The following is a 22,663-nucleotide window of genomic DNA, read 5'->3' as shown; positions in this document are numbered from 1 at the left end:
CTCTGCATTTTCTTTTCTCTGTTTTTATTTAGGTTAGTTTTTTTTAGTATAGTCTATTACGAAAATGCCTGAATAAAATTTTATGGGGGAAACAACAACAACGGTGGTACGGGCTCCCTCTGAAGGTGGGGGGCATTTTTAAAGCAGAGGTTGGACAGCCACCTGTCAGAGATGCCTTAGCTGGGATTCCTGCATTGCAGGGGGTTGGACCAGATAACCCTCTGCGACCCTGTAGTTCTAGGACCCCGTGCAGAACAGAACATGGGGTGGGGGAGATGCCGCGTCGCTGTGGCTGCAGCAGGTGAGCGCGCGAGAGATCCTCTCGGCTTCTCTGGTGTAGCTCAGAGCCTCCCGCATGGCATGTGCGATGCCCGCCACGTGGCCTCCCCTTCTGGCCGGCACCGCTCCTTCGGATTCCTCCCTGCCCCACAGCAGCCGCGTCTCTCCCTGCGACGCGCTCTGCACATTCTCAGAAGCCCAATCCTGCCTTTCCCTTTATGTCAGAAGCCCAATCCCGCCTTTCCCTTTATGACGTCACGCGTCCCAGAAAGCCGAGGGCGGGAAATCCCCTTCCGGGGCCGAGTCCTGCGCTCGGCGCTTCCACGCAGTGCGCATTGCCCCGCAGCTCCGCACCGAGCCTGCGCAGAGTGTCTGCGGCGCGCGCGCTCTTCCATTGGTTGCCCTGCCACGCCAATCATCTACTTGTCACGTTGGGACTGGCTGCAGGGCGCCCGTCGCTCTCGGGGCTCCACCCAATCCACGCTGCGTTGCCAGGCAGAAAAGGAATCCGGGCGGTGCTCCCCCCCCCCGCCATAGACGCCTTTATTCCCCCCTCCCTTTCGCATTGAGGGATTTTTCCGATTGGTTCGCTTATCCCTGACGGAACGCGCTACCCGGATGACCCCCTCTTCCTCAAACCGCCGGGGCCGGCAGCTTTGCGGCTTTTTTCCCGCCCCTCCTCCGGATTGGCCGAGCGGGGCCGGTTTCCTTTTTTCCTATTGGTCGCCGCGGCACCTGTTGCTAGGCAGAGCGCGGCCTAGCACGCCGGGCGGAGCGTCACTCCCGATGAGTCGGCGTTGATCTGTGAGGGGAAAGCGAGCGAGCAGAGAGTGAGCAGAGAGCGGAGAGAGCGCGGCGCCCAGGCCGAGCCACCTTTCGACACCGCTGCAGCCGAGCCTTGCCCGCCATGGCCTCGGGAGCCGAGTGAGTCTGGCGGGGGGGGCGAGGGAGGAGAGGAGACCCGCCTGACAGGAGGACCCCCCCCGTGTCCCTCCTTCCCTCGGGGCCGCCGCCAGAGGAAGGCCTCGCCGCCTCCTTCGCTCCCCCCCCGTCATACGAGGCCTGAAACGGGGGGGGGGCGGCGGATTGAGGAGACAGAAAATGTCTCCCCGTTTCCCCCTCCCTCAGGCGCCGCGATTTCTCTTGCGCCCCCCCCCCCAGCCGTCGCGTCTTCCCCCAAAGCGCGTCTGGGGGTCTTTTACACGGTTTCCTTGAGGGGAGGGGGCGCGCCATCATTTCCTTGAGGGGAGGGGTGGCCTGGGCTCCCCCCCCGGCTTGGGCCTCCTCCCCCAGCGGGGCTCTTTCAGTGGGAGAGACCGGGGGGGTTCGGGGGGGGCGTGATGGCGCGGCTGCTGCCCCTGGGCGCCGGGGGGGGGAAGGAGCCGGGGGGAGGCGGCGCTTCCTTCTTCGCGAGGCCACTTCCTGCGAGGCCAGTTCTGCCGAGTCACCCGCCGCCTCCTGGGCCGGCGGTGGGAGGGGAGAGAGGTGGGCCGGGGGGCTACCGGGCTCCCCCGGCGATGCCTGCCCTTTTCCTCTTGCCTCCCTCGCCGGCGGATCCAGCGCCGCCTCCCCCCGCCGAGGCGCCTCCAGGGCTGCGGCGGAAGGAGGGCCGGCCTGGCTGGATCTGCCGGTTCAGGGGGCGTCGCCGGGCAGCTTCTGAACGTGGCTCCCGAAGGGTTGCTGAATCACGGAGGAGGAAAGGGGCAGGAAGGGGTCCTCCCCAGAAAGGAGAATATTAACAGCAAAGAGCCTTTGGGGTTCCAATGATCTTTCGTTTCAGAACACATAACAAGCCTCTTTAATAAGAAACGAGGTCCTTTAGATTCGCATTTGTCAGATATTTGGGGGGGGGGGTCTCTTCTCCAACATGCTGTCAAGTTGCAGGCCAGATAGATGCCTCTGTGGTTCTTGATGGATCCTCAAGCCATACTGGCGAGAATGGTTCGCCCGCTGGGCTCTGAGGCTCTTGTGCAGCTGCTCCCTTTCTCTCGCCTCTTTCCTTGCCTCCCCAGTGCATAGCAGCTGGGTAACGGGCGTACTTTCAAGCCAGATCCCCCCCCCCACATGTGGCTGGCTCAGTAGAGTATATGCTCAAGTTGGTCATCACCTCCCATTGTTCCGAGGGAGAATTGTGGTTGCTAAACCTGCACCTGCTCTGCTTAGCAAAACACACTGCCTCGTGGGATTTTCAAGCTAGTAAGCAAGGTAGCATGCTGGTGTGCTTCAGTAGGAATCCTTAGCTGTGGCAGCCATCTTGTCATATGGAAGCCACAAAGCATTGATCATGTGATACCAGCTAGAGAAGGACTCCTTAGGATCATCACTTCCTAGTCTAACTCTCAAGTGAACAAGGAATGGAAATACAGTGGTACCTTGGTTTACAAACAGTCCCGTTTACGAACACCTCCATTTACGAATGCCGCGGACCCAGAAGTGTTTACATCCGGGTTCCACAGTGTTGGATGCGCAGACGCGATTTGTGCAGCTCGCGCATGCGCAGAAGCACTCTATCGGCGCTTCGCACAGAAGCGTGCCTTCGGGGAGCGAATGCCTTTGTTTACAAACGCCTCCGTGGAACGGATCGCGTTCGTAAACCAAGGTTCCACTGTAAAACCAATTTGCACATCACTTGCTGATTAGGCTCTTCCATTTTGGCTTGAGCTCCACTGGCTAACAGAGAGCAACTTGTTTGGGTTTTCAAGCTGGTCTTATGCTGTTGGTAGAGTAAATGCCTAGGGAAAATTTTCAAATTGCTGTCTTAAAGGGCTCTCCACAGATATGCTGGGAGAGGTGAGAAACAGTCATGGTTAAGTGACAACAGAAACAGCATTTCACAAAACATTGTCTCCTTGCAAAAATGCACTGTCCCTTTTTTTGGGGGGGGGTAGATTTCCTGCAATATGAATAACAATTGCCAATCAACAGTAAGGTCTGGAAGCATTGTTTTCTTATTTGGCATGATATCGCAACAACTAATTGACCTTGTGGCGTTGGTATCCTGCTGTGAGCAAACTGCTTCATGCCCTCACTCTGATTTGGCTTTCTGATGTTATGCAGCAAAAAAACCTCATACCCTTTTAAAAAGAGAAACAGCAATATTGAAGCAGCCCGCTGTGAAGTTGGGTGGTGGGACAGGCCAACAATAGCCAAAGTTGTTTCTTACTATTGGCCAATCTAGCTCAGTACTGTATTGAGCTGACTGGCAGCAGCTCTTTAGGCTTTCAAGTATGAAGTCTTCTCAGCCTTACCTGGAGATGTCAGGGATTGAATCTGGGTATTTTGTGCTCCTATGAACTATGGTCCCTTTTCACATCCTGAAAAAACACTTGTATGAAAACAGCACTCTCTTTAAAAAGTGATAACAGTAGAAGTCTTGTTCCTGCTTCTTCTATTTCTACTACATTAAAAAAAATCTGATGGCCGAAATAGATAAGTTTGGGGGCATGGAGTTCACAAGAACTCCTTAACTAATCAGTATTGGAATTAATTTTGCATCACTGGGTGCTTCTCAACTTTGCAAACATTGTGAGGTTAAAAGAACCTAGCCAGCAACTTCCTTTTTAAAACCTTGTAAAGTAAGTCTGGATGACTTTGCATGAGAGCAGGAAGATAATTGGCAGGTAGGTAGACTCGAGTATTTTCTTCTCTTCACTATAAATGTGATATGTCCTGTGGAATTCCCTGGTTTCCAGTCAAAAGTACAAGTATTGGTTCATCTACTTAAACATACAGGCTTCAAAATTAATGAAGTTTTTAGCTTTTTTCTTAACAAATAGTAAACAGACAGCTGAACCCTTTCCTACTAGCTTTGTTGCCTAGAAAAATTCCTGAAACTTCACAAATTATTATTTGCAAATCTGGGCTTCATCTTCCTTTTGTTGGCTGAAGCTGATTTGTTTTTCTTTTAACCTGGTTCTCAGGTGACATGGCTAAGGCAAGACCAACTGCTTGAAATTCACAGGTGTCATTGCTGAGATCCTTCTATTTTTAATGCAGTTACAGCAGCTTGGAAGAACCATCTTTCTGGTTAGCTGTGAAACAACAGATCTCTTCCTCCATAATCTGCTTGCAGTTACAATTCCAAATGAAGTGTCTTCTGTGGTAGAGCTAATTGGTCCCTTGGCTTTCCAGTATTTCCTCTAGCCAAGTATATTCTTCCTGAAGATCTGTAGGAAATCTTGATGGACTGGTTCTAAGAAAGTAGTAGTCACCATGCTGTGTTATTTGAAACTTCATTGCCGCAATGCTTGCCTATTCACCTTCGTGTTTTCTTCTGTTTCCAATTTTTTGGATGTTCTGTTGGGGGACCATCTTCCACTGGAAGTGACCTAGATTGGTACATCCAATTGTGGATCTGGAGGCTTTTGTCCTTTGTCAATATTTCTATTCATCATATGACTGACAATTTTATGAAACAACTTGTGTCTAATAATGGCACGTTCCCCGCCAAAGTATGATGGTGGAGAAAATCCCCACATTGCATTACTTGACTGCATCACACTTGAGCACATTAAGTTGCCTGAACAATACCTGGCTCTTCTCTTGTTCTGGAGAGTTGGTCCCAGGTGCTGTATCTCACCCTCCTCCAAGTTTGGGTTTGCTGGTACCATAACAGTTGTGCTTCATCTTAGTTGTCAGCCTTAACTGGTGTACACACATCTGTATTTCCTCAATTGCTGCATATTATTGAAGGCAGATTTAGGAGGGTTGGCTTGGTATCCCTATTTGGCATCCTGCAACGCATCTACCAGTCACTTCCAGTAGGCTCACTCATTTCACACTACCCTGACATGAGTTTCTTAGGGGTTTTCTTCTTTCAATCGTTGCCTGTAAGCATATCTGCCAGGGAACAAAATGGAGAACTCCCATTTTCATACCATTCATGTATTTTCTGCTTGAACTTTGCAAAAGAAATGGTCAGTTTCACTTTTGTTTTTGGTAATGTAAAGCTATGACGTGTCAGTTTTCAACTTAAGGGTGAAACTGATGAGCTAATGAAACTATTATCTAGGCCTTATTCAGTTCAACACATGCTCAGACATGTGTTGAAGTTCTTGCTTAGGTTTTTTTAAAAAAACAAAACAAAAAAAAACCCTTGGACAATTTGGACTGCAAACTGGATATTGTAAGAGACTCTTCAGTGATTCTGCCTCTTCCTAGTGGAAGTGTTTGGGATAGGGCTGCTCTTCATCTTAGAACCTTTGCTGTGTGATCCTTCAGGGCTTCAGATTATCAAGTTTTTGATATTGCTCTGTATCTGGCCAGGGCGGTTGCCTGCAGGTGATGGTAAAGGGGGGCAGTTTTGACTGACAGCGTTTGTGACCCACCAAGGCTTAATCGATGGGGTCCACCTTCCCTGACTTGGCATCCTTGAAATGTTCATGGGACCCTTTCTGTGCCTGTACTTCAGAGTTGTTAGGGAGCTTGATGCAGTAGTGTTACTGCTGCAGCAGCACTTCCAGAGCAGAAGTCAGGTGCTGGTTTTAGCTCATAGAACCTTAAATGGTTTGAGCAATTAATCTGTGTTGAATTTTGACCTCCATGTGGGAAATGAAAATGTTGAGGGCTTGCAGAAGGACTCTGGCTATTGTGCACCCTTTAATTCCTCCCCTCTCTCAGTGCTCTGATGTAGACTAAGCTTGGGCATCTTCTGGGAAGTGTACACAAACATTTTGACAGAATAAGTGTCAAAATTTGCCTAGGGACTATCACTTAATTGGGGGGGGGTCTCTTTGTATGTGGATTGTTTGCCACACTGCTTTCTTTCTTTTTCTCAACGGTAAGTGGTTTCTGAATGTTTCTGATCTATAACTGCTCAGTAGAAAACAGAGTAGAGGGCACCTTGCACTCTCATGTTTGTTTGTTTGTTTTGAATTTTGCTGCATAGAATGTTGTACTTGCCTTTCAACTAAGGTTTGCCTAAGAGAAAATGTAACAGAGATGCATAGAATGAAAATGGTCGAACATGGGTGTGGCTCCGTCTCCTACTCTCCCAACAATTCTTGTCTTCTCTTATTACAGTTCCAAAGCTGATGACTTGTCAACTGCAATTCTCAAGCAGAAGAACAGGCCTAATCGGCTAATTGTTGATGAAGCAATCAACGAAGACAACAGTGTTGTGTCACTGTCACAGGTGTGTTCAACATATCAATAGAGAGCTATATCGCTGATATGTGCAATTTGTTGGTGACTCTTTGACTGACACAGAACAGAGGAAGCCATCTCTGAACAGGCTGTTTGTATTGCCTATTCTGACTGTTAGTGGCTCAGTGGGTTTTCAGAAAGGCTTTACATCAGGCATCCCCAAACTTCGGCCCTCCAGATGTTTTGGACTACAATTCCCATCATCCCTGACCACTGGTCCTGTTAGCTAGGGATCATGGGAGTTGTAGGCCAAAACATCTGGAGGGCCGCAGTTTGGGGATGCCTGCTTTACATCATTTCTAACACCCCCACACAGTTACAATCAGGTACCTAAGGGTTTCCCCAACAGGACACTCCTACATTTTGCCTTTTTTTTGCCTTGTATCCCTTCTGCTGATTAATATTTTGTTCTTAACTGGATGCTTTTATCAAACTAGTACATTACCAGTTGTAGTCAATTTCAGATCGGCAGAATTAATATACTGATTTGTTTTTAAAATTCAGTTGGGGACCTGCTTTCTCATACTTACTGTTTTCAGGCCAAAATGGATGAATTGCAGCTGTTCAGGGGAGATACAGTCCTGCTGAAAGGGAAGAAGAGGAGAGAGGCAGTGTGCATCGTCCTGTCTGATGACACCTGCTCTGATGAGAAAATCCGCATGAACAGGGTTGTTCGCAACAATCTGAGGGTGCGCCTTGGAGATGTGATCAGGTGAGGTCTGCATGTCCTGTTAAACACACAGTTAATTAGGTCAGTAAGCCTGTGGCTAATGTATGGAAAGAGTTTTTCCAAGCATGCTACCTTGTGTTGGTTATTGTTGCCTGTTTGTAAAGGGCAACATTACTAGCATTGGTGTTGACTTGTTTATGAAGGTATTGATGGGTTAAATTAATAACTTAATCAAGGAGAGCTTGATTAATAGCTTAATCTGACACAGTTGTTACCTAGAATAAACAGAGCTGAACAGGAAAACTGCCAAGAAGTCTGAAGGAAGTGAAAAGGTAGCTGACTGCCCTGTCCTTTTCATTGAGACTGGGAAGTTGTTTCTTGTACATGTTTCTGGTTCGCAAATTGGGGGCCACTTGAGGGTCACAAAGGCACATTCTTTCTTTTCAGCATCCAGCCTTGTCCAGATGTGAAGTACGGCAAGCGCATCCATGTGCTGCCCATTGATGACACAGTGGAAGGGATCACAGGGAACCTGTTTGAGGTGTACCTGAAGCCATACTTCCTGGAAGCATACAGGCCCATCAGAAAAGGTAAGGGCACCTGGCACTAAACCAGGAGAGAAGCTGCTGTGGAGAATACTTTAGACAGGCTTTCTTCAACCGGCTGTCATCCAGATACATGTTTATTGTTACAGTGGTGCCTCGCTAGACGAATTTAATTCGTTCCACGGGTCAATTCGTGTAACAAATTTTTTGTCTAGCGAGTCGCGGTTTCCCATAGGAATGCATTGAAACTTAATCAATGCGTTCCTATGGGCCCTGGGGGACTGGCGGCGGAGCTTGCTCTCTTGGCTCGGGGAAGGCAGGCAGGCGCTTGCTCTCTTGCCTGCCTGCCTTCCCCAAGCCAAGAGAGCAAGCGCCGCCGCCAGTCCCCGGGCCAAAGCACGCCGGTGCGGGGACTTTTCGCCGGCTGCCTTCCCCTTGGCTTGGGGAAGGCAGCCGGTGAAAAGCTCCGCTTTCTCCCGCTCGCCTCAGCGGCGGCGCTAAAGCAGCCAATCCCAGGTCGGGGCGAGCGGGAGAAAGCGGCACTTTTCCCAGGTTGCCTTCCCCAAGCCAAGGGGAAGGAAGCCGGCGAAAAGTCCCCACATCAGCGCGCTTCGGCTCCGAGGAACAGAGCCGAAGCGGGCCGGTGTGGGGGTGTTTCGCCGGCTGCCTTCCCCTTGGCTTGGGGAAGGCAGCCTGCGAAACACCCCCACACCGGCCAGCTTCGGCTCCAGGGAACGGATACAGCGGGGGTGGGACGGGGCTTGAGAAGCCTCGTCCTATCCCCGCCGTATGACAGGCAGCGGGGGGGGGGGGAGCGGAGGAAAGATCCTGCGCTTTCTCCCCACCCCGCCTGTCACACAGCTGGTACCCCTTTGTGTTCCGCTGGTCTCTACCGGTTGCCCCTCACCGCTCGCGGCAACCGGCAGAGACCAGCGGAACACAAAGGGGAACGAGCTGTAGCGCGGAAAGAAGGCAAAGGAAGATCAGCTGACAGTGCCTCTCGGCTGATCTTCCTTTGCCTTCATCCCGCGCTACAGCTGGTTCCCCTTTCGCTAGACAAATGCCTTTTGCAAATAGGTTTTGTGATCGGAGGTTTTTATGGCCAAGCGGCGGCCATAGAAAACCTCATCGTCTTGCGAGGCAACCTCCAATCGCAAAACCTATTCGTATAGCGAAAAATTCGTCTAACAGGGCATTCGTCTAGCGAGGCACCACTGTATATTAATTGTATTTTTATGCCACTCTTCAACTGAAATTTTTAGGTGGTAAAGCATGGTCAGGGATGATGAGAGCTGGAGTCCAAAACATCTGAACAGTTTTAGTCCAAGACTATAAACTTTTCTTTGGGTTGCTAGTGAGCTAGCTTCTTTGACTAAATTTTCCCCAGTTCTGATTATTTTGCCCCAAATGAAAGTCTGTGGCTTCCTGCCATGTGGAGTGAACAGTGGTGTTGCAGAAACTGCCTCTAGACCACTACTTGCTGTTCTAAGCAGCTGTCAGTGTCTTAGCTGTAAGTCTAGAGGGTCTTTTGATTGTGAAGCATTGAGAAGTAGCCAAGAGCAAAGGGGCCTTGTTTTGAGCTTCTCTGGTGTGTAGCCAACTTTACAATTCTGTAGGCCCTATTCAGTCAAGTGAGGAGAGAGCATGCAATTCTGCCCCCCCTCCCCCCTGGTAGTAGTGGTCAGGCTGGCTTGCCATTTCTCCTAGTAGTAACATCTGCCATTCCTGTTCCCTTTGGGGAAGTTCCCAGAGCTACTAGTGCCATTGTGACTTTGTCCTAAACTGTGAGCCTATAGTAAAGGAAGCATCTCCTCTGGAAACCTGCAGCTGCTCCCTCAGTTCTGAGATTTCTCAAGTAGAGGGATGTGGAACCGTTACAACTCTTGAGAGTACTTGTTCTGGAGGTGGGTGGTGTCTTGACCCTCATGCTGATAATTTCAGGGGACATCTTCCTTGTGCGCGGAGGGATGCGTGCAGTCGAGTTCAAAGTGGTGGAGACAGACCCCAGCCCATACTGCATAGTAGCTCCAGACACCGTGATTCACTGTGAGGGAGAGCCTATCAAGCGAGAGGTGAGTTGAGCAGGCCTCTTCCAAGGCTCTCATTCTGTGACTTGGAGTGGGCCGTAAGCGGTGTGGTGGGGAAACAAAGTTGAGGATTAAAAGCACTGTCTGCTATTTGGTTCTTGGGGGAAAGTCCCCCTCTGGGAAGGAAGGCAGGAGCTGTTGAATACCAAAGCTGCCATGTGCTATGTTCCTGTCACAGGAATTTCCCAGTCCCAGCTAAAGTGGTTATTGTAGCTTTGGCACATGTTCCTATGACAGATGAACTGGACAAGGCTGTAGACTGAGAAGATCACTTCCTTGGGTGCTGCTATACCACCCAAGTGGGTATCTGGAACAGTGACCGGCTGATTTTTAACATATTGTCTGTTAGGAAAAGAAAACGTTTGATAACATAGGATAAGGGGCATGTTGGAAAATATTGTTATTATTTGTATACCACCATTCGTCTGAAGATCCCATGGCAGTTAACAACAGCAAAGTATAAAATGAGAATAAAAAATACATAAAATACAAATACACCCTCCCCTTGCACAAACCCATTGAAAAAGCCATAAAAGGTTAATCAGGCCAGCACCTGTTGAAGAGAGAGGCTTTTGCCTGGTGCCTAAAGATATGTAATGAAGGCACCAGGCAAACCTCCCTGGGGAGAGCCTTCCACAAATGGGGAGCCACCACAGAAAAGGCCGTTCTCATGTTGCCACCCTCTGGGCCTCTCGTGGAGGAGGCACATGAAGAAGGGCCTCCAGTGATGATTGCAGGGTCCGAGTTCATATGTAGAGAAGCAGTCCTTAAGGTATTGTGGTCCTGAGCCACAAATAAGCATTCATCCAACTTGACTGGATCTTGGTCCTTAAGTCCTTTTATGAGCTACGGTAGCTCATAAAAATATAGTATGCTTGGGACTTTTGACCTTGAGGTCCTCAGTGCATTTATTCTCTTTCCCTTGAAAACATGCCAGGATGAAGAGGAGTCCCTGAATGAAGTGGGCTATGATGACATTGGAGGCTGTCGAAAGCAGTTGGCTCAGATCAAGGAAATGGTTGAGCTGCCTCTCAGGCACCCTGCTCTCTTTAAGGCTATTGGTGTGAAGGTGAGTATCTGACCCCACGCATGGCTGGGGTTGGACTCTGTGTGGGTAGCAAACATGTCCTGCAGGTGCTTCTTCTGCTCAGGTGTTCATGTACTAATGAATGCTAGAGCCCTGCTTCAAGAGTGCTCTGATATCATGTGCTAGTGTATTTATATATTTAATAAAATCTGTAAAATCTGATTGTAAAAAATCTCTAAAGTACTTTACGAATAGAATAGAATAACAAAAATATTAGTAAAAGCAGCTATTTAAAGCTTTCAAATTGTCATTAAAATCAGTAATAACCTAAAGACAGGTTAAAATGCATGTAAATATTCTACATATGTTGGTAGGCTTGTCCAAACAAAAATGTTTTTAGCAAGCTCTGGAAGAACACAATGAAGGTGAAAATTGAGGCAGCATGTTAATTGCCACCCTCCCACCCAGGCAAATAAGGGTGCCACCTTCCATCACTGTATACGACTGGGAGATCAGGGCCGCACATAGTAAATTAAGGCCTGGGTGTATGCACATCTCACACTGTCAGAAGGAAGATTATAAATCCGCTCCAACTCTTCTCCCCCTGCCGCTCACTTCCCCTCAACCAGGCTCTCACCCTGGGAGAGGGATGCAGGACTATCTTCCAGAATGACTTGCCTACAATTCTATATCATGGGTATGGGGGCATTCACCTGTCTCTGTGACTCCTGAAGTGGTGGTGAGACCCTTTGGCATCATCCCCTGCCACCCTTGGCAGGCCCTGCCCCACTCCCCTGCCTGTATTCATCCAGCCAGCAATCAAGCAGTGCCCCGTGCTACAGTCAGCACAGACACACTTAACCATGCAGGTCAAACAAAGTGCTGCAGTGAAAACCCACACGCTCTTGCTGACTGGGAGAGCAGACCAGGCACGGACCAGGATGGTGCAAACCAACCCGTCCTTGCTTAGTCCTCTGTGGTGGACATAGGTGCCGAGTGTGCAGGGTTGTGGGAGCTCCAGCCCCCACAACACTCCCCATGACAGGACTGGCTACAATTGTTTGTGCTGGGAGGCATGCGGCCTGACAGCACGCTTGCTGATAGCACATGTGACGTCAGGTGCACACTCTGGTGGGCATGCCGACATCAGACTCATGCGTGCCAGTGGCGTGCATGGCCTCAGGCACCCACGGTCGGTGGGCCTGGTGTGTTTGATGGTACTGGTTGATCCCAGACTGCACAGATACTTTCTGGATAGCACTACTGGTCTTTACCAGAATTTGGATTTAACCCTCAAATGCTAAGCATCGTATCCGCCTTTCTGTAGCCTCCCCGTGGAATCCTGCTGTATGGTCCACCAGGTACTGGGAAGACCTTGATTGCCCGAGCAGTGGCTAATGAGACTGGAGCTTTCTTCTTCCTCATCAACGGTGAGTGCCTGGGAGCAGCTTAATGGCTTTTGTTTTATTTATCAAAGTTTATATAGTGTTTGATTGGAATAAAGCCTCAAATTGGTTTTCAAAAAACCCCATTGAAATTATCAATAAAAGACATTTAAAATGGGTATTTAATTAAAATCAACAGTAAGCTAAAACAGGTTAAAGCACATGTAGCTTCTGCATGCCTGTATAGGTTTTCCTTTGGGTTATATATCAAAATGCACCACTTTAACAGAGAACGTAGTACTAAACTCTTGGAAACAGCTGCCCATTTTCAGTTATAAGATCTCAACTCAGCCTTGCTTCAGGGGAGGATCCTTATTCTTCCCTTGGGTGCTGGGTGTTTATGAAAGGCTTTGCCAAACTCAGTTGTCAATAGAGAACTTGTCTCCTTGGAAACCTCACTTGCCCCTTGAGGAAACTAAAGGAAGTACTTTGATCTATGCAGTACAATTTCAGGTGAATAGAAAGTGGTGAGTCTACTCTCTATTTTTGAATCAAAAATAGCTGCATCAGTCTGCAGAGGTTCATTGGCTCAGTTCACACACAACCTTCAGCCAATCCATGACTTGGCATGTGTGTGCAGGCTCCCAGAGAGGAGATGGCAGCCACTTTGTCCCTCTGGTCTACTGCTGCATTTTTGTGAGTTGAACCATGGCTTGACAAACCATAGCAGTAAAAGAGGAATAGACCTTGGTTACACCTTAGGGAGTGTCTGGAGTGAGACAAACTGAGCGTAGGTTTACAGAACATGTCAATGCAATCCATGGCTTAGCTCACAGCAGGGTGGCACCAGCAGCATGACTGGAAGAGGAGCTAAGCAGCCATGGTCTTCCCTCCAGGAACCTACATTCTTGCACATTCACACTAAGCCATAGTTGCATGTTAATGGAATCATTGAAAGGTGGAGAGGAGAAATGGAAAGCCAGGATATGGAGCAGGTGGAGTAGTTCTCAGACTGGCAGTTTGGGGCTGCCACTGTTGATCGGCTCAGGTGTTGGGTTGGAAAGGAGTTTGAGTGCCACGTGGGCAGTGTTACAGACAAACTGTCCAACTGGGGTGACGAGCCAAATAATATCACACCACAGGTGAAAAAAGAAAAGGTTTATTCAGACTGCAGTCAGAAGATACAGGGGAAATCCAGTTCCAAATCACGTACAAAGGTTACACGACAGAGATCACACAGATCTATACATTTCAAATGCATTGGTTCCAACTTGGTCACCTGGCTAAGGGGGTGATGGCATGTTTGGGGATTTCTCTAGCTTGTTCTGCTGATTATTCACTTGGTCATTTCCACGGTTAGAAACTGAGATATGAAAGCTAGGAGCTAAAGGGCACCTTAAACCCAGGTTATGGGCGTGACAACAGAATGTCTAGGCGCCCTTTTTTTTTAACAAGAATGCAAAGCTGAAAATGAATGAACTGCAGTTAAGATACTATGTTCATTTTTGACATGGTCTAGCCCTTCCCCTGCCCACCCCCCTAATATTCTTAAGCGGGTCTTCTCCAGTCTTCGAAGAGTAGCTGGCAGTGGGGAGGCAGAAAAAGGTCCTCCTTTCCTTCCACTCTGCAGTTTTAATCTGAAATCGTAGGCCCAGTATTGCACCCAGAGCTGAGAATCTGCTCACACTAATGAAATTCCCTGTTGCAAAATGCACCTAGAACAATGGGAGTGCCGAACGCAGGTCAGTACTATTTTTAGGGAAGAGAAAAGGACATGGTCACGAGATAGGGGAGTTTGGTGCCAGTAGCCTTCTGAAAGCTTTTGCTGACCACTGCAATGTAGTGCTTACAGGATATTAGTCAGAAGGGTGAAAAAGTTACAGACAAATCAAAAGTTTTGGCTCTTCCCATTCAAGCTGGGTTAATAGGTTACTGGGAAGGCCAAAACTAATAATTTCTGAGGCCAAAGCTAAAGTCCACTGTATGTAGAAAGACGGGGTCTCTTGCCTGATATATGAGATGAAGCTGGGGTCTCTTTGGCTTTCCTCTTCTCAGGTTCCTACCAGCAGCGCTGCTTTAAACAGGGCTGTGACTTGGGTTTGTCACTTGCAACTGCTGTCACCTTCTCCCTCTTTAAGTAACATACTGCCATTTTCCCACAGGGCCTGAGATTATGAGCAAGTTGGCGGGTGAGTCGGAGAGCAACCTGCGGAAGGCCTTTGAGGAAGCGGAAAAGAATGCTCCGGCAATCATCTTCATTGATGAGCTGGATGCCATTGCTCCAAAAAGAGAGAAGGTGAGTCTTCTGCCGGTCCGTTGATGGAGCTTAGTTCTGTGGCTGCAGCACTTTGAGAAGGGATGCTTGAGCAAGTGGTGAGTGATAGGCTGGAGCGCAGGTGGCGCTTGGCAAACCCAAGGCATGTTGAAGGCCCTCAGTCTGGACTTAGGCGTTCTGTCTCCTGCAATCGGGTATTGTAAGGAAGCTTAGCGTTCTTATGAGTTGCATGGCAGAGGAGCTATACTTCATTGCTGGGCCTAGTTAGGTTTACTGCTTTGTAAATGGACCTTCTGAGAGGAGGGCTGGGCAGCACACCTACCCATTCTGGGTGATGGTGGTGATGATAGGAATTCTTGCCACAGTAGTAGTAGTAATAGTAGTAATTTATTACTTGTTCCCTTCTCATCTGACTGGGTTTCCCAGCCACTTTGGGCAGCTTGCAACAGAAATAAGTTGGTGCTGGGTTGCCAGCATCTTCCTCCAGTTTCCATTATGCATTTCGTAGGTCCTGAACTGAAGCCTGCATTTGATCCCATATTTGCCCTAGAATTACTACTTGGGCTAGATTATCTTACTACTTGGTTTTTAAGCTTCCTTTTTTGGTGGCCCTGGGAAAGGGTGGATTGCGATGAAGCTCTAGCCCCACTTGTGCCTTGGGATCGGGCGCTTTCCTAGCAGATCTTCACACTATCTGTTTTCTCCACAGACACATGGCGAAGTAGAACGGCGCATCGTGTCTCAGTTGCTTACACTTATGGATGGCCTGAAGCAGCGAGCACATGTGATTGTAATGGCTGCTACCAACAGACCCAACAGCATTGATCCAGCACTCCGGCGATTCGGTAACTAGGCTTGTTCTGTTCTGAGGGTGTTACAGTGTGGTAGATGTTGGCGCAATACTTGCAATAGTCTGTGGGTAACTTAAGTACTAGAGCAGACCTGCACAAAGAATGGATGTGGTGCAGTCTCATTTATTAGTATTTTTAGCCCCTGGGAGAAATTTCAGGTTTGCACAGGTAGTAAACTCCCAGTGCCACTTAAAAACGGAAAGCTGTGCACTGTACATGTGCAAATCGCAGTGCTCCTTTGCTTAGGCTTTCACATGATAGTGAGGGTACAGACTTGGTGACAGGAGAGGAATCGTAGCATTGTAGAATTGTCAAGTTGGAAGGTACCCTGAGGGTCATCTAGTCCAACCCCCTGCAATGCAGGAATATGCAGCTGTCCCATGTGGGGATTGAACCTGCAACCTTGGTGTTATCAGCACCATGCTCTAACCAAGAGAGAGAGAGAGAGCGCTTCCTGGTGGGCACCTTTCAAACAGACATTGCTTGATAGCAGAGAGCTGAATGGCCCACCATCCAACTGAGACTCTTGCCTAGTTCGTATATGCAGCAGAAATGAATTTTTAAAAAACCCATTTCCTGGATTGTACCACTTCCAGCTGCACCTGGGGATTTTCATGTGTGGATGCTGCTATGTAGAAAAACAGAAATACAACAGCGTAACCGGCCGATATTCTCAATCACCAATTTATAAACATATAACACCAAGTGACAAAATCATACACACAAGAATATGTAACATTCAAACATCATAGAAAAACGTATGACAAGATTCAGTCCAAATATCAGTCCAAAAAGTATCAAGTCTTAAATACAGCTCATATAGGGCATCCATACGGCATATGAAAAGGTTCCAAGATGTTTTCAAGTACAGTGGAACCTCGGTTTATGAACACCTCGGTTTACGAATTTTCGGTTTACGAACGTGGCGGACCCATCTGGAACGGATTAATTCACTTTCCATTACTTTCAATGGGAAAGTTCGCTTCAGTTTATGAACATCTTCCGGAACCAATTACACCCATGCTTTGGGTTAAGTACGCTTCAGGTTGAGTACTCCACGGACCCGTCTGGAACGGATTAATCCACTTTCCATTACTTTCAATGGGAAACTTCGCTTCAGTTTATGAACGCTTCAGTTTAAGTACTCCGCGGACCGTCTGGAACAGATTAATCCACTTTCCATTACTTTCAATGGGAAACTTTGCTTCAGTTTATGAACGCTTCAGTTTAAGTACTCCGCGGACCGTCTGGAACAGATTAATCCACTTTCCATTACTTTCAATGGGAAACTTCGCTTCAGTTTATGAACAGACTTCTGGAACCAATTGTGTTCATAAACCGAGGTACCACTGTAGATGAATAAGGATCTAGGTAACAACGGAGCATCCAAATGTGGTAACAAATGATGGTGGCAATGGAGTATCCAAATGAAAATGAGAAGCAACCATGGATGGTGACACAAAAGATGAGACAAGGTTACCCAGGTTATATACCTTGTTTCGCTGGGACTGGCTTCTTCAGTGAGTAGAATGCTGTCTATTATAAAGGAATATGTAATCAGTTCTTATACAATTAAAAAAAGGACAACAATGCACTTACAAAAACATACTTACATCGCATTCATAGATAACATACTAACTGGAACTCCAAGTGTTGACTCCAAGTTTTAATGCAAATACTAGGTTAAACTTCAATATATAAAGGTCTGGAAGCAAACAAACTACAGGTGTGACCAATCAAGTTAATACAGGCAATTCTTACAGAGACTTCCCGAATTGATGCTTAAAAACATATGAAAATAACCATACAAACAAAAATCAAGACTGGAAAATAAATCATGCAGCAACAACTTAATACATACAGAAGAATTACAGGAAACAATTATAATCAACATACCTAGATCCTTATTCATCTACTTGAAAACATCTTGGAACCTTTTCATATGCCGTATGGATCTTGGAACCTTTTCATATGCCGTATGGATGCCCTATATGAGCTGTATTTACGACTTGATACTTTTTGGACTGATATTTGGACTGAATCTTGTCATACGTTTTTCTATGATGTTTGAATGTTGCATATTCTTGTGTGTATGATTTTGTCATTTGGTGTTATATGTTTATAAATTGGTGACTGAGAATATCGGCCGGTTATGCTGTTGTATTTCTGAATTTGCCATTCGTAACCTGGGTTCTTGTTGTATGTTTGCTATGTAGAAAAACAGCATGTTAAGGAAGACTAAACTTGACCCTTAAAAAACAAACAAACCCAAAACTAGCCTTCCTCTGATATATATGAGAGAATAGGGAAGGCAGGATAAGTAACACTGGCCCCATTAACCTTCTCTTTAAAATGTATGTAATTATGTTTGGGACAGTGTGTCTCTGAACTGTTAATGGCAGCTAATTTAACAAGCTGGATCAAATAACTTGCCTTTTCTTTCTTTTTTACTGAAAGAGATCTCTTTTCTTACCTTGGTCTTAAGATACATGTTCTCTTTTGGAGTTTCTTTTCAGGTCAATATTCACACAAAAACAGCCTGAAAGCCCACTGCTGAGATAAAGCTTCTTCACTTGTTAAGCATCATCTTGTTACCCTGTGGGGAATGTCCATTAACTGTCATGTTTCCCTGAGGTCTTTTGAACACCCAGTGCTACGTTTTGCTATTCTGCGGCATGTGGGCTTGGCCTTGGTGGCCTTTGTGCATGGGGGAGTGACGTAGGCACAGAAGCAAATGTCAGTGTTACTTTTGGTGTCCCTCAGGCCGCTTTGACAGGGAGGTGGACATTGGCATTCCTGATGCTACTGGCCGCCTGGAGATCTTGCAGATCCACACCAAGAACATGAAGCTGGCTGATGATGTTGATCTGGAACAGGTTTGTTTGTTTCTTTTATTGCCCTTATGTGATAAGGGTCACAAGCGTCATGCTCTTTGGGGATCTTCTTGAGTGATGGAGCAGCTGGGTTCCTTTTCCTCAAGGAACGGCGGCTTGGAGCACCTGCTTACTCATGCTTCTCCTTACCTTGCTTCAGGTGGCTAATGAGACCCATGGCCATGTGGGTGCAGACTTGGCTGCTTTGTGCTCAGAGGCAGCTCTTCAGGCTATCCGGAAGAAGATGGATCTCATTGACCTTGAGGATGAGACCATTGATGCTGAAGTGATGAACTCGTTGGCTGTGACCATGGATGACTTCAGGGTAAGGGGGATGTGTCTGTGTCCTCTCAACTCTGGGCATGGGGGGTCATGCTGGCAAATTGTGCATGTGTCAATGAACCACCTCTTTCCACCTCCTTGCAGTGGGCCCTGAGCCAGAGCAACCCCTCAGCCCTGCGCGAGACGGTGGTAGAAGTGCCACAAGTTACTTGGCAAGACATTGGAGGCTTGGAAGACGTCAAGCGAGAACTGCAGGAGCTCGTACAGGTGAAGGCTGTTGATGTCAGACTCCCAGTTACCGTCATTAGACTAAGCTAAGGGCCTAGTCATAGGCAGCAGCATTGGTTATCATTCACTCTTTTGCACAGGAAAATAGAAACCGTTCTTTAAATATTAGTTGATGCTGCATTGGCAGGATCTGTGGGGGGAAGCCAGGTAACCAGATGTTCTTTGAACTTCTACTGTTTCTTGGTTAAAAGTGTAGGAGGTAGTCCTGACTAAGGGCTGCACATAACTCTTGCACACCCTTCCAGTTACTGAACAAGGAGGCCCCACTGGTGCATAAGCCTTCTCTGTTCTCTTGGCTGTTTAAGTGTATCTTGCTTGAATGGTTCTGTTTCTAATGCCTGCCAAGTCTTCTTACAAAACTCACAGCCCTGTAATGAGACCTGCAGGTATAGGGTCACATACTTGCCAAGGAACATGGCTTACGCACTTTCTCTGCATTTATAAACGCAGCTGGCTATGTGCCTTTAGGATCCGGGGGGGGGGGGTAGTGCTCTCATGGCTGACTTAAGAACAGAATATCTCACTTTCTCTGAGCTTTTAAGCTGGATTGTTTTCAGTCACAGCATTACTTGGATGTCATTTATGTTTGGCACCATATGGCTGCTCCAACAGTTATATAATTTTGGGTTGTTTGTTTTTGGTGAGATTAACGACCATGACGCCATAAAATCCTCAATCTATCGACTCCAGGCCTTTTTACCAGGGTCACCAGCTTGTGCTCATTCAGTAAGTGAGGGGATGCTGGCTTATACTCCAGGGCTATTCTATAAGAAGAAGCAGCAGCAGAAGAGCTGGGGCATGTGTGAGGAAAGAACAGACGTCCAACTCTGAGCGGATGTTGCACCTCTGCCTCTCTGTGGCTCAACGAAGCACTTCTTGCTACTACAGAGCCCTTCCCAAGTGCTCCACGGCCACAAACAGCTCAGTGTTGTGGGGCCCTGAGCTCAGGGTGTTCTCTCCTCCCTTCCCTTTAACCTTATGGGGCTGATACTGATCTTCTTCCTTCCACAGTATCCAGTAGAGCATCCTGACAAATTCCTTAAGTTTGGCATGACCCCCTCCAAAGGGGTGTTGTTCTATGGGCCTCCTGGCTGTGGGAAGACCCTGCTGGCCAAAGCCATTGCCAACGAATGCCAGGCCAACTTCATCTCTATCAAGGGTCCAGAACTGCTCACCATGTGGTTTGGAGAGTCCGAGGCCAACGTGCGGGAGATCTTTGACAAGGTACAGCTCTCCCTGCTGGATTTTCCCAGGGCGGCCCCGTTTCACACTGGCATTTCCATGCTAGGTCTGGTGAATTGGTTTCCTAGCCCTTGCCTGTTTTGAGGTATGACTGAGCATCCTTCCTCCCCGCAGGCCCGCCAAGCAGCTCCCTGTGTGCTGTTCTTTGATGAGCTGGACTCCATTGCAAAGGCCCGTGGTGGGAACATTGGGGATGGTGGCGGCGCTGCAGACAGAGTAATCAACCAGATCCTAACAGAGATGGACGGCATGTCAACCAAAAAGAACGTTTTCATCATTGGCGCCACTAACCGGCCGGACATCATTGATCCCGCCATCCTGCGCCCTGGGCGCCTGGACCAGCTGATCTATATCCCACTGCCTGATGAGAAGTCTCGTGTAGCCATTCTCAAGGCCAACCTGAGGAAATCACCTGTTGCCAAGGCAGGTTTGGGGCTGACAGGAATGCTGTGGGGGGTGGGGTACAAATAAATGTCACTTTTTGCGTCTGCTTAGGAGTCCTGTAGAGATCAGAGGTCATGACTTGGACCATGACACAATATTTATCTTTCTGAGGCCCCGCCAGTTTTTAATCAAGATGCATTGAAATATTTGCTTACCAATTTTTCATGGTGGGAAAAGAAAATTTACTTGCATTAGAGCAGGCATCCCCAAACTGCGGCCCTCCATATGTTTTGGCCTACAACTCCCATGATCCCTAGCTAACAGGACCAGTGGTCGGGGAAGATGGGAATTGTAGTCCAAAACATCTGGAGGGCCGAAGTTTGGGGATGCCTGCATTAGAGTGAAGGATGGGATATCATTCTAAAAATAAATGATTTCCCCCCCCCCCCCACCTTCTCACAGTTCATAGAATCTTCGAGTTGGAAGGGACCCCAGGGTAATCTAGTCCAACCCCCTGCCTGACAACTGATTAAAGCTACTTGTCTTACTAGGCAGTTGATTTGTGTTTTCTGTAGTAAACCTCATTTTAAAATGTTTTTTTTTAAATCTGCTGCGCCTGCTTTTTTGTTGCTGCTTTATGCAGTTTTATTTCTTTTTATGCGGTGCTTTTGTTTTTCCTTGATGTCATACACTGCCCTGCATGATGGAAATGCATTGGAAGGGCAGGAGATAAGTTGGCTTAATAAATGAATGTGGGACCTCGTGTTTTCTCAGGACGTGGACCTGGATTTTCTGGCCAAGATGACCAATGGCTTTTCAGGAGCCGATTTAACCGAAATTTGCCAGCGGGCCTGTAAGCTGGCCATCCGGGAGTCGATTGAGAATGAGATCAGGCGGGAGAGGGAGAGGCAGACCAACCCTTCTGCCATGGTGAGTGTCTTTGGACTTGTGGTGGATATTAACTCTTGGGGTGGGAAGGGGGGGTTGACGGTGGCGGTTGGTGGCACCTTGTGCTCATAACTGTGACTTTGCCGGTTTAGGAAGTGGAGGAGGATGACCCAGTCCCTGAGATCCGGCGTGATCACTTTGAGGAGGCCATGCGCTTCGCCCGCCGCTCAGTCAGCGACAACGATATCCGCAAATATGAGATGTTTGCACAGACCCTTCAGCAAAGCCGCGGCTTCGGTAGCTTCAGGTGAGCAGAGCATCTTAGCATGCATTTTGTGTCCTCTTTCTCAGTAGCTCTCCTTAGTACATGGGACTTCATTTATGACCCTGGGTTTTTGGAGGGGTCCAAAATCTGTGGCTGGTGTAAAAAATGTGCAACTTGTGCTTCTGTGGTGTACAGAGCTGCTTTTCCTACTGGACCTTGAAAAGTGCTGTCCACATTCCAAAACCTATCTTGCCTTGAGAGCTTACAGCTCCCATTAGACAGGACAAGGAATGCAGTGATTGCCATCTCTACGCCTGTTTCCCCAGTACGAGGTTTTGGGTCCCCCCACCACCACCTTTTATCAATATGGTATTGCAGCTTTTGGCAGAGTATGTTTATGGGAATCTGTGAATTAAATTTTTTTTGTTACCAAAACAGCATGACTGTTGTGCAGGTGTAAGCTGCTTGGTGCTTAGAATTTAGTGAGAGGGAACTGGATCTGTTTCTAGATCTCTTCCCTCTGCTGCTGTATCCCCTCCCCTCCCTGTAACTACCCAGGGTCTCTGTCATCCTGAGGTGTCCCTTGTAGCTCTGTGCCTTCATGACAGAGTGAAGGGCCTGCATGGAGTTGAGCAGAGGGAACCCATTTGTTTGTGTAGCTCCTCCTTCCACAGCAAGGTGTAAAATGGGATGAAGCATACAGGACATGGGATGTCTTGATGCTTGGCCCAGAGGGCTCTGAGATGGCACTTTGAGGTAGGGTGTCTGCCATGCATTTCTGTGCCACAGCAAAGGTGGGGAACTGGATCTGGCCAGAGGGCCAGACCCAGAAGTGGCCAGCTGTCTGAGGGCCACTTTGACAGGTCAGGAAATTTGAGACTCTTGAGCCACAGCTGCCAAGGGAGAACTGGAAGTGCACAGAAGAGGGTCATGGGGAAGAAGGTGGCTGTGCCTCACCCCCAAGCAGCCTTGATGGCCTCCTGCTCCATGGAAGGTATTCAACAGCTGCTCTTCTCTGCCTGTTCCTTGCAGATTCCCATCAGGTAACCAGGGTGGTGCCGGACCCAGCCAGGGCACCGGAGGCGCCGGTGGTGGGAACGTATACAGTGAAGACAACGATGATGACCTCTATGGTTAAAGTGCTGCCAGAGCGGACCAAACTGCAGAGCAGGCCGTGT

General features: G+C 48.0%; 1 protein-coding gene across 1 annotated transcript; it reads left to right on the top strand.

Moving 5' to 3' along the window:
• The first annotated feature begins 1,050 nt into the window (after nucleotides 1-1,050).
• VCP (valosin containing protein) lies at nucleotides 1,051-22,650 on the top strand. Its single transcript, XM_035100597.2, has 17 exons — nucleotides 1,051-1,203; nucleotides 6,301-6,412; nucleotides 6,963-7,135; nucleotides 7,541-7,683; nucleotides 9,580-9,710; nucleotides 10,663-10,794; nucleotides 12,080-12,182; nucleotides 14,300-14,433; nucleotides 15,122-15,257; nucleotides 18,027-18,139; nucleotides 18,297-18,461; nucleotides 18,563-18,685; nucleotides 19,718-19,930; nucleotides 20,063-20,371; nucleotides 21,107-21,262; nucleotides 21,373-21,527; nucleotides 22,518-22,650. The coding sequence occupies exons 1-17, from the start codon at nucleotides 1,187-1,189 to the stop codon at nucleotides 22,621-22,623; spliced, it is 2,421 nt and encodes an 806-aa protein (XP_034956488.2). The 5' UTR covers nucleotides 1,051-1,186; the 3' UTR covers nucleotides 22,624-22,650.
• The last annotated feature ends 13 nt before the right edge of the window (nucleotides 22,651-22,663 follow it).

The sequence above is a fragment of the Zootoca vivipara genome, chromosome 11, assembly GCF_963506605.1.
Source record: "Zootoca vivipara chromosome 11, rZooViv1.1, whole genome shotgun sequence".
NCBI lineage: Eukaryota > Metazoa > Chordata > Lepidosauria > Squamata > Lacertidae > Zootoca > Zootoca vivipara.
The sequence above is the reverse complement of the archived record's forward strand: the minus strand, read 5'-3'. Positions and strand labels throughout refer to the sequence as shown.